The 11,984-nt window shown below is 40.3% G+C and overlaps 1 protein-coding gene and 1 pseudogene across 12 annotated transcripts in view; both read left to right on the top strand.

Moving 5' to 3' along the window:
* Nucleotides 1-6,277, top strand: part of LOC108304765 (nuclear autoantigen Sp-100) — a 112,972-nt gene extending 106,695 nt beyond the window's left edge. For 9 of the 11 annotated variants that reach the window (XM_017529067.2, XM_017529064.2, XM_017529066.2 and 6 more), the window contains 5 exons: nt 1,461-1,576; nt 3,056-3,176; nt 3,483-3,554; nt 4,076-4,222; nt 4,974-6,277. In XM_017529067.2, coding sequence (XP_017384556.1) covers nt 1,461-1,576; nt 3,056-3,176; nt 3,483-3,554; nt 4,076-4,222; nt 4,974-5,084 — 567 coding nt within the window. In that variant the 3' untranslated portion in view covers nt 5,085-6,277. The remainder of the gene's footprint in view (nt 1-1,460; nt 1,577-3,055; nt 3,177-3,482; nt 3,555-4,075; nt 4,223-4,973) is intronic. The other 2 variants (XM_017529063.2, XM_017529057.2) reach the window with 1 other exon arrangement.
* Nucleotides 6,278-6,631: 354 nt separating this feature from the next.
* On the top strand, nt 6,632-10,302 carry LOC108304772 (annotated as a pseudogene). Its single transcript, XR_001825412.1, has one exon. The product of XR_001825412.1 is annotated as an integrin beta-1-binding protein 1-like (transcript).
* Nucleotides 10,303-11,984: the final 1,682 nt, after the last annotated feature.

Here is an 11,984-nt window from a genome sequence, read left to right as displayed (position 1 = left end):
AAAAAAAAAAAAAAAAAAAAACTATAAACCCAGCCAAACAAAATGATCTTTCTTTTAATAAGAAAGACTAATTTAACATTGTTGATTTAATGAAAACACTTGAATCTTCTGAGTTACTGGTGAAAATACCCATGTAGCTAATTTAAGGTTCTTATTAGGTGAACATTTGAAATTCACAGGTTATAAAATGGTTACCAAGGAAATGATGCATAAATAATCTAATAAACTACTGAGTTTCATCTGTTACAACAAAAGGAGAAACAGTTACAAGGTCCCACACCAGGGCAAGCTCAGGCACTCCCTGTGGAGATGTGCCCAAGGAATGGCTCCAAATAGGCCCCTCAAATTCTACCACTGAAAGGGAACATATGGGCAAGATGTATCTTACAGCCTAGAATTTTCTCATATCTGTGACTTTAGACTCTTCTTTGTATAGTGATTTTGTAGATGAAGAGAAATTACCACACCATGCCAAGAAATTACAACATGCCAAGTTGACTAAGTCATGGGGGCTCTTCCTCCAGGTTCCCAGAGCAAAAAGCAAAAAACCTTGTACTCCCTGGTGCCCACCTGATCAACTTGCCCATGGATTTTCCCTCCCAGAGGTACTGCTGCAGGCCCAGAGCCCTCCAAGCAGAGAACTGACATCCAGGAACTCCTCCCCAAGCCCTTTCTTCAACTCATTTTTGCTTATGGCAAGAGTGTGGGTTGTAGTGATATCTCAGAAGTTTATTCCATCATATTAATTTCTCAGTAAATCACCCTTTGACAAGTCAGTTTAAAGAATACAACATAGACAGCTAGAAAAGACACTGCTTTTTGCTTGTTTGTTTTTTGTTTTGTTTTGTTTTTTGAGACAGAGTCTCGCTCTGTCACCAGGCACCAGGCTGGAGTGCAGTGGCGCCATCTCAACTCACTGCAACCTCTGCCTCCCAGGCTCAAGCAATTCTCCTGCCTCAGCCTCCTGGGTAACTGGGACTACAGGCGCACACCACCACGTCCGGCTAATTTTTTTGTATTTCTAGTAGAGACGGGGTTTCACCATGTTGGCCAGGATGGTCTTGATCTCTTGACCTCATGATCCACCCTCCTCGGCCTCCCAAAGTGCTGGGATTATAAGCTTGAGCCACCGCGCCTGGCCGAAAAGACACTATCTCTGGGCCTGGTTTTGCCAGCTGTATAATAAATTGATCAAATTGTCTCCAATTCATCCTATTTTTGTCACTAGTCATGTCAGAATCTCTGCTTTCATAAAGAAAACTTTTCTGGCCTGACACACAACCTCTATCTCCTGAACTTTTCTGCAGACCAAAATGTTTTCTGAGACCTCCACTCAGTAATCTTTAATATTTCAAGGAGAGAAATTTACAAGTGTGCCCTTGATACATAAAAAGGTCACATATTCTAGGGTCCCAGGGTCTCACTGATTTCAGTGATGTCTACATTATCTCCCCTTCTAGCCGGGAAATTCAAATATTTGTAAGGTGTGCAACAAAGGAGGAACGCTGTTTTGCTGTGACACTTGCCCACGATCCTTTCATGAACACTGCCACATCCCGCCTGTGGAAGCTAATAAGTGAGTAAGATGTGTTCCCTTCCCTGAGCCCTCCTTCTTGTGGTACAGCTCCTCCCACCACTCATGCATACTCTGTAGAGTTTCTGTCCCTGGTTACAAGTGTCTTGATGCATAAGGAGTATGCTCCTTGGTATCAGGATCCACAAATATTATTCAAAGCTGTTGAACAGTGCTGGCAGCAGCAGATTAATGGGAAGCAAAAACTCTTTGAGTGGTTATTGGGTGCAATAGTAAGAGGTGTCAACCTCCACCTCCCCTACTTGGCTCCCAGACTCATGCCCTCTGATGGGGTGATGCCATCATACACTGCCAGCTGGTTTAAAGGATATGCCATCTGCTGTGGGACCATCACACAGCAGGTAAAGCCAGTGCTGCAGCAGTTTATCAAGCCAACCGACTTAGTCACAGGTCACATGTCGAGACCTGTGAATTCTGTAGGTATAAGTCCCCTGCCCACTTTCTTTGCTAAAAAATGCCCCTTTGGATAGAGGTGATGGTGTGCAGGATACCATGGAGATTAATAAGGTGCTCTGTGAGTGGTGTCGTGGACAGAATTATTAAGGCTGAAAGGATGATCTCTACCAGGAATGTATCTGTCTCTATGAGGGAAGAGCATTGCTCTTTCATAATGGAGGAAGCTAATGTGATCCACCTGCTCCCAGGGTGTCATCTCAGGGGATCAGCATAAACCTCTGCTTTTGACCAGTTGGGCAATCTGCAGAGGCAGAAGAAAAATCAGCTTTTTTGTTGAACCCATGGATAGACCCCATCTCTGCACCAGAGATGCAAAGTCTTCTCAAAGGAGCACTTTGTAACAGGCTCCTTGAGCAAGCACTACACGGCCAAGGAGATGCTGGCATCACTAGGTTGGGTCATTGTGCTTGCCTGATTATCAAAAGCCTTCTAGCAGACAGCCTGGTAGAAAAGGTTGGAGAATGAATCTTGGAGCACATGGAAGATATCTGACACCCTGTCCAGAGATTTCCTTTTCAAGAAGTTTCTGCAGCACAGATTCTAGGTATAAGATATAGCAGGGCCAAGGGAGAGGGCCTATAGCCTGTGCTCTGTGCTTACTCAGTAAAGTTGAGAAACAAGTCCTTGTTTTCTGATTTTTCTATGATCTGATTGACTCATTGAGGCCTAAGACTGTGCTTAAGGCATTCATTTATAATAACTGACTGGCAAACAGGTCTCACTATTAAGTTCCCAGTGGCGACCCCAAGTTTTGAGGTGAATGAGATTCCATCACTTACTGGGCACTTCACCAAACAGATGATCACCCCTGCTACCGATATTGGTGGGAGGTCATGCCTTTGGCTATTGAGTCCAAACGGGGCTCTAGTGCAGAGGCCTCCAAGAAAGAAGTTGGATACAAGGTGGAAACCACCAATCATTCTTGAGCAGAGAATTTGAACAACGGTAGGAATGGCGGCTGATTCACAGAACTTGCCATTGCTCATTTTATGCCCAATCTCTCAGGGACCCGTGGAGTTGCATCTTCTGCAGGATAAAGGCTATTCAGGAAAGATGCCCAGAAAGCCAAGCATGGCATCAGGAATCTGAAGTCCTGATGAGGGAGATGCTGCCCGAGGAGCAGTTGGTGAGTTAAAAACGTGAACTTGAAGCCTCCTTTTTTCTGTTCACCTGGGCAGGAGAAGCACAGTCTTGAAAAGAGCTCAAGGAATAGAGCCCAAAGGCAAACTGCTGGCCTGTGGTGTGCTTTCCTCCATGACATAACGCTAAACTTCATATTCCAAAGAAAATCCCCTGGTCCAAAGAAAATCCCCATTCCATGTTTGTTTCAAAGAGTCCACAGGTTTGGGAGTCACGTGTTCTCTTTGGGCATGCATAAGAGCTCTTTCTCTCTAAACTGCATTTAACTTGAAATGTCCTCCATCTTTTGCAGAAATGTGAATTCCTTCTCTTGAAGGTCTACTCTGATTCAAAAAGCCCCTTTTTTGCCTCAAAACCATATTATGTAAGTAACAACCAAAAAAAAAAAAAAAAAAGCTTAAACTGGCATTTTTCAGATCTGTGATCCGAAATCCGTGGTACCAGGTGCCATTCTATTTGCCTTGTTGATGAGTTTTTAGTTCAGGCTACTATAAAAATTTATCATAGATTAGGTGGCTTAAACAACAAAAATGCTTTTCTCACAGTTATGGAGGTTACGTGTCCAAGATCAGGGTGGCAGCCGGGTTGGGTTCTGGAGAGGGCTGCCTTTTAGGTTGCAGAGAGCCACCTGCTCCTAAGTGGCAGAAAGAGATGGAGAGAACTCTCTGGAGTCTCTTTTATAAGAGCCCTAATCCTACGTATGAGGGCTCCACCCTTCTTAACTCATCACCTCCCAAAGGCGCCACCTCCTAGCACCTTCACGGGGGGGTTAGGATTTCAACCTACAAATGGGGCAGCCAACAAACCTTTATTCCATAATAGTGGGAGTCTATGGGAGGCAGGCTTGGCACTAGGCTGATAAACTCACTTTGGTCCTTTTCTCAGCAGAACAGAGAGGGGTCTTGGGGCCCACAGAAGCCCATGTGGTTAAACAAAGTCAAGAGAAGACTGAATGAGCAGGTGTACTCCCGAGTGGAGGAGTTCGTGCAGGATATGCGTCTCATCTTTCATAATCACAAGGAATTTTACAGCGTGAGTGGCTCTCCCTGCTTCCTTTTCTCTTCTTTAAAGTCACTTTCCCTCTCATCTTTTTATATTAGGCAAATGTTACAATGGCCCTTATCATGTGACAAGCCTATACAAGCACAAACCCTGGAAGTATCCTAAAAGCCCTGTGGTGGATGTGGGGAAAATAACAAACTGAAAGGTGTCATTAAAAACATGACCCTAGAACCTCAGGGTTGACTCACTTCTAGATGGTTTGTTTTCACCGTAGAGAACAGTAGGATGCAGACCCATTTGTTTCTACTGGAAGTAGAAGTGAACTTTTAAGGCATTTAAAGTGTTTTCCTTCTCTAGAAGAAGATACCAAATCAAAGGTCTTTATATCTGAATTTCCTGGCACTGTTTCAGAAATTAACAAGGATTATGACAAAGGGTGAGAGTGAAGAGAAAGGAAGGCATCATTGTCTTAAACATTTCTGTACTATCATAAGGTTACCGAAAAATGCTGTGCGTAAAAATCACACAACTAAAATTTTAAAATTTAAATTAACCCATAAGCTTTTGATCAGGAATGGGATTTCAGTGTAGTACTATTTTGGCTTCTCTGTCTTCCAGATAAAGATAAATAATTATCAGGGAACATAAGCAACTCTTAAATGGATTAATGCTCACTTAACATTTGGGACAGCCTAAAACGAGGCCCTGGATCACCTGCAACACTGGGTGTCTCAGCACATTGCACAGTTGTTTTTATTTTTGTTTGTCTTTGCTTTTTCAGGAAGATAAATTCATCACACTGGGAATTCAAGTACAGGACACCTTTGAGAAGAATTTCAAAAACATTTTTGCAATTCAGGAAACAAGCAAGAACATTATAATGTTCATTTAGCTCATTCTTATCTCATTCCTTCAGACCCTCCTGCAGCTAGCTACCCAGTGTGCTTGTGGTCCCACTAAACGGACTACTCCTGTGGAAACTCCACATCACACTTCTTCTCCAAAGTTTTTCATTGCCATTTTAAAACAGTCGCATCAGCTTTTAATAAAATTCAACACCCCTTCATGTTAAAAATTCTCAATAAGCTGGGTATTGAGGGAACAAATAATAAGAGCATTTATGACAAACCCACAGCCAACATTATACAAATGCACAAAAGACAGAAGAGTTCCCCTTGAAAACAGGTACAAGACGAGGATTCCCTCTCTCACCGCTCCTAGTCAACATTGTATTGGAAGTCTTAGAGCAGCCAGGAAGCAGAAAGAAATAAGGGCATCCAAATAGGCAAAGAGGAAGTCAAACTTTCCCTGTTTGCAGACAACATTGATTCTATATCTAGAAAGCCCCCAAGTCTCAGCCCAAAAGCTCCTTCAGCTGATAAACAACTTCAGAGAAGTTTCAGGATACAAAATCAGTATACAAAAATTACTAGCGTTCCTATACACCAACAACAGCCAAGCCAAGAGCCAAATCAGGAGTGTGATCCCATTCACAACTGCCATAAAAAGAATAAAACACCTAGGAATACAGCTAACCTGAAAGGTAAAAGATCTCTACAATGAGAATTACAAAACACTGCTCAAAGAAATCGGAGATGACACAAACAAATGTAAAAACATCCCATGCTTATGGGTAGAAAGAATCAATATCATTAAAATGACCATATTGCCCAAAGCAGTTTATAGATTCAATGTTATTCCTATCAAACCACCAATGACATTCTTCACAGAACTAGATAAAACTATTTTAAAATTCATATGGAACCAAAACAGAGCCCAAATAGTCAAGGCAATCCTAAGCAAAGAGAACAAATCTGGAGGCATCACATTACCCAACTTCAAACTATATTACAGGGCTTCAGCAACCAAAACAGCATGGTACTGGTACCAGAAAAAGGCACATAGACCAATGGAACCTAACGAAGAGCACAGAAATAAGACCACACACCTACAATCATCTGATCTTTGACAAAGTTGACAAAAACAAGCAATGGGGAAAAGTCTCCCTATTCTATAAATGGTGCTGCCATAACTGGCTAGCCATATGTAGAAGATTGAACCTGGACCCCTTCCCTACACTATATACAAAAATCAACTCAAGATCAATTAAAGACTTAAATGTAAAGCCCAAAACTATAAAATTCCTGGAAAATAACCTAGGCACTACCATCCTGGACATAGAAACAGGCAAATATTTTATGACAAAGACAAAAGCAATCACAACAAAAGCAAAAATTGACAAATGGGATCTAATTAAACTTAAGAAATTCTACACAGGAAAAGAAACTATCAACAGAGTAACAGACAATCTACAAAACGGGATAAAATATTTGCAAACTACGCATCTACAAAAGATGTAATATCCAGCATCTACAGGGAACTTAAACAAATTTACAAGAGAAAAGCAACCCCATTAAAAAGTGGGCAAAGGACATGAAAAGACACTTTTCAAAAGAAGACATACAGGTGGTCAACAAGCATATTTTAAAGCTTCAATATCACTGGTCATTAACGAAATGCAAATTAAAACTACAATGAGACACCATCTCACACCAGTCAAAATGGCTCTTACTAAAGGGTCAGAAAATAACAGATGCTAGTAAGGTTGCAGAGAAAAGCGAACATTTGTATACAGTGGGTGGGAGTGTAAATTAGTTCAACCATTGTGGAAAGCAGTGGGGCAATTCCTCAAAGAAATAAAAGCAGAACTGCCATTCAACCCAGCAACCCCATTACTGGGTACATACCCAGAGAAATATAAATTATTCTACCATAAAGACATATGCATGCAAATGTTCATTGCAGCACTATTCACAATAGCAAAGATATGGAATCAACCTAAGTGCCCATCAATAACACACTGGATAAAGAAAGTGTGGTACATATATACCATGGAATAGTATGCAGCCATAAAAAAGAATGAGATCATGTCTAAGGAACATGGATAGAACTAGAGGCTATTATCCTTAGCGAACTAGTGCAGGAACAGAAAACCAAATACTGCACGTTCTCACTTATAAGTGGGAGCTAATTGATGAGAACTCTTGAACACAATGAAGGGAACAACAGACACTAGGGTCTACTTGAGGGTGGAAGATGGGAAGAGGGAGAGGAGCAGAAAAAATACCTATTGGTGTTGAAATTATACAACAAACCTCTGCGACATGAGTTTACCTATATAACAAACCTTCACATGTACCCTCGAACCTAAAATAAAAGTTTTTTAATTGTAAATAAATTGATCATTAATTTAAAATGTTTTAATAATCAAATTGTCTTATCAAGTTCTCTTATTGAATAATTTGGAGCAAATTATTCAATAAGAATATTGAAAACATAAATTCTTCTCATAAAGGACCATATTTTATCCTTCCATTTATTCAGTTTTATACTTGTTGTTGTAACTGTGAAAGTAATCCTTTCCCATTAAATTTTATTTACTGATTATTACCTATTACAGAAAGCTACTGTTATTTATATATAATTTTGTCTACTGAATACTAGATAGCATCATTTTCATCTTTTACCCGGTGGCATCGGGAAGCCTGTGGTGGCTACGTAACATCCCCAACTTTCAATTCATGGAATCCTAATTGATTTAGGGGATGGAAGCATTCCTCGCCAGGCACTAAAACCTCTGATAATTCTTGTTTCTGTTGGAAAATGATTCTGCCAGGGCACCCTGATGTATTTGTATGTGTAAAGGAGGAAAACGTAATTTTTCCAATATCCGTCTAAGTTTCCCCTACCCAGATCCTCTGGGGCCCCTGTAACAAAAGACAGATTAACAAGAGAAAAACAGAAGTTGGTTAGCATGTATATAGCGAGAGAAAAATAGAAGTTTATTAGCATATATACACACACATGCATATATGTGTGTGTGTGTACATATATATGTACACACATATGGGAGATACTCAGAGAAATGAATAACTCTCCAAGAGGTGGTTGAGACTTCAAAGTTAAATACCATCTCCAGCTAAAGACAAAGAAAGAAGAATGTGGGAAAGTCAGTTACGGGGATGACCAGGAAGAACATGGTAAACAAGAGTAAGGTTTGCTGTGCAGATTTGAGCTGTATTCTCCATTGATAAGAGTCCCTTGTGATTTAGAATCATCCTTCTTTTCCTGGTTCAGAGAGGGAGACATCCTTATGAATAGAGATTTCCTTTGTAAATGTAAACTTTCCTAACCAAGAAGTAACTTCTACTCTGTTTTTAGAGCTTCTCCTATGTCTCCTATTTCTGAAAATAATCCTTATGCCAAAGAAGCATATTCTAGGGTGGCATATTTTGGCCTCCCATACATGTCTCCACATAGACCCCAGAGGCAGAACTTAACTGCAGCTGATCTGATCTAAGTCTTGGCAGAATACCTGTGGTCCTTTCAGAACATTTGCACATGGAAGGCATGAGAGGAGCTGCATGAAGGCCATTCCCCACTCTCCTGCTTATCTTTTGGAGGCTACCATGACACTCATTACTTCCTAGGTTCTGATGAGGTCTGAGGCTTTCTATTTCACCCCCACTAGGTAGCCTGTGATATGAAATCCATTGTAGTAGGAAAAGCAAAGTGGAGACCCTTGAAATTGCCATCCCCCAAGCAAAATAATGCAATTGCAGGGATTGGCACTCTCAATGACCTAAAAAATATCAACTGGTCTCCAAAATATCCCTATTCAATTCACTTGTATGTCACCATCTCTGTTAAAAACAGATCACTGTCTTCATTGCTCGATGTCCAGTGTTATGTAGATTGCATGGATTTAGTTTTTTCAGGTGGGCAGGTAAATCTGGTCCCTGTTCACTCTCTTGGTCTCGTTAATCAACAAATTGTTAAGGCACTCAACTTCTCTATTAATAAAGAGGACTTTTTACAGATAAACTGTGAAAAATTTTAAATGTTTAGTGTATAATATGTTAAGTTTTAAAAGGTAATAGAACAGTAAAATATACAAAATATATGCTATGTTTGTATACTTGTATACATGTACAAAGTATATTTATAAATTTACAAAATATTTTATACATTTATAAAGTACATTTAAATATTTATACTTATAATTTTTATATGTGCACACTAAAATGTATAAAAAGATGTAACCAATGTTTACAAGGAAGATATATATTATAATATTTGATATTTTCTAATAAAAAATACTAATGTTATGAATATTTTGAAAAAATATAAGCACTTTGGCTCCAACACAGATCACCCCACCACCCCAGGGATGGGCCCATGGCCACCAGGAGTACAATGTTTCTTTGAAAAGAATTCACCATATCAGAAAGGAAGGAGGCTCACTGAGCAGACCACTGTCTATGGAAACTTTGAAGGCAATAAAATAGTATTCAATTCTATGGGGATCGTCTCTGGATCAAGCTGTGGTTTTTTCAGAAAGGCAAAACATGGCATAGTAGTAGCAGTTCCCAAAGTAACAAAATCAGGGGTTTTTCCGTGATCCAGCACTATGGCCAGTCTCAGCACAGATTCCACCAAGCGCTCAGCACAAAGCAACAATAATTCAGATTGCAGAATTCGAACACAATCTGTGGGGGCCATTGAAAAACTGAAATTCTCTGAGAGAAAAAAGTCTTGAAGGGCCACTAGACCTGATAAATTATAAAGATGTTGCCCAGCAAATTGGAAATTTACCCTTTTTTCCCCTCTGGAGGAAGAATTTATATTGGGAGTTCTCAACTATGGTATAAAGTATCAACATCAGATCAGCGCCATGTTTTGCATAGGCATGCTCTATTCTTAATCATCAGATGTTATGTTATGATGATGGTCTGGAGGCAGGAAGAAGTTTAGTGACTCTGAAGACCATGTGCTTGTGAGCAATGAAGAATACAGCCTGTGGGTTTATTAGTGCAACAGACTGGAACAAGCACAAGCAATCTGCAAAGTTTTACCCACTGATTTTTGACCCTATCTTGACATCAGAGGAATCTTCAATTCTGCAACCTAGTGGAAGTCAACTTAATCTGAAGGTTCAGCTGTTCTCTAAATAGTAGTTTTGTTTTCGATCTGCAATGTTGTACTTTTCTGGAAATATGAAGTAATTCCTTGCTCCAGAATTTCTAAAAAAAAAAAAAAAAAAAAAAAAAGCACACTGTATAAAATGTTGATCATTTCTTTTTATATTAATATATAATCATATTAATCAGTGGAAAAAAATAAAAATTATAAATTGCCTTTTCAAAAGCCTATCAACAAGTCCAGGCATGGTGGCTCATGCCTGTAATCCCAGCACTTTGGGAGGCCAAGGTGGGCAGATCACTGGAGGTCAGGAGTTCAAGAACAGCCTGACTAACATGGCAAAACCCCACCTCTACTAAAAATAAAAAAATTAGCTGAGCATGGTGGAGTGCACCTGTAATCCCAGCTACTTGGGAGGCTGAGGCACAAAAATTACTTGCACCTGGGAGGCAGAGGTTGCAGTGAGCTGAGATTGCGTCACTGCACTTCACCCTAGGTGACAGAGCAAGACTCAATCTAAAAAAACAAAAACACTGTCAACTGAAAAATCACACAATATATAAATTTAGAAAGGAGATTTGACTTCTTCATAAAGGGTTACAGTTAGCAAGGTGGTCATCCTGACAGACTGGGAAGCAGAGCCTCCAGCAGAGCCTGAAGGGCAGACACTTTAAGGGAGGGGAAATGGAACAGGAATTAATGCTGAATGAGTTGGCCAAGTATACATATTAAACAGTGTCAAATACAAGAAGTTCCTCCTCAAAGGGTTTAGTTAGTTCCCTTGTTCTTTGCTCCCTGCTTTCAAGGCCAGACTTCCTTACCCTTTGTGCCTCCTTGCCCTGGTTTCAGTAAACAACTTTCCCTCCAGTCCTAATCTACAAGCCACATCTGCTACTCCTCTGTAAATTACCCCTCCTGCCACAATGGCTCTTCTCACCAAAACTGCCCTTCCCTCCTCATTATGCACACCCCTGTGCTGTTCAAGTTAACCAATTGGGTTCAACTTAAATTGTGCAGTCCAACTCCAGCCAATAGAGGCAGGACACAGTAACAGGGACAAACTGCATTAGAAATAAAAACCTCTTCCCTTCTTTGTTTGGTGTGCTCTCGTGGCAACCAGCCCTGAGAGCACCCTTCTGCAGAAGTAAATTTGCCTTGCTGAGAGATCCTTTGCTTGAATACTCATTTACTTTGTGACTCCAAGCTTTTATTCCCAAGAAACAGGTTACATAAGGCTCTATGAATATTCCTGAGGGAAGATCACACACATGCATGCAGGCTGAATAAATACACATGTTACATATGACCCATGTTCACTTTTGGGTAGAGACAACATTAAAAGGCAGTAAAATTGGGCTCCATATGTCAAAAGGTCAAACAGAACATAAAAGTGCTATGTGCACAGCATCTAAAAACCAGCCAGAACCAGTCTGTCGACAGTGCTCATTTATCAGGAAGGAATGATTTGTGAGCTAGTCGACTGTTATGTTGAAGTCTTGAAAAGGGCAGGGAGTCTGGTCACAGAGTCAGGCCATTGGTTGAAACTAGCAAAGAAGTCTTCCATTCTTTGTTTTCCAGGGCTAGTTTCTGTTCATCTCTTAAGGAAAAAAAAAAAAAAGTCTGGTGAAAAGCAAGGATAACAACAGTTCTCTTGCCCTACCTCTTCAGGTTTGTGAGGAAAAAAAAAAAGAATCTTGGGACTCCAAACTCATTAAGCCAAAACAAAAAGTTAAGCTGGGACCTGGGTCATGCAAACCTGCCTCCTCTTTTAGTTCCTAAATAAAATGACTACAAGATGAAAAGCTACACG

This window comes from Cebus imitator, unplaced genomic scaffold (assembly GCF_001604975.1).
Source record: "Cebus imitator isolate Cc_AM_T3 unplaced genomic scaffold, Cebus_imitator-1.0 Scaffold57, whole genome shotgun sequence".
Lineage (NCBI taxonomy): Eukaryota > Metazoa > Chordata > Mammalia > Primates > Cebidae > Cebus > Cebus imitator.
This window is presented reverse-complemented; position numbering and strand designations above follow the sequence as displayed.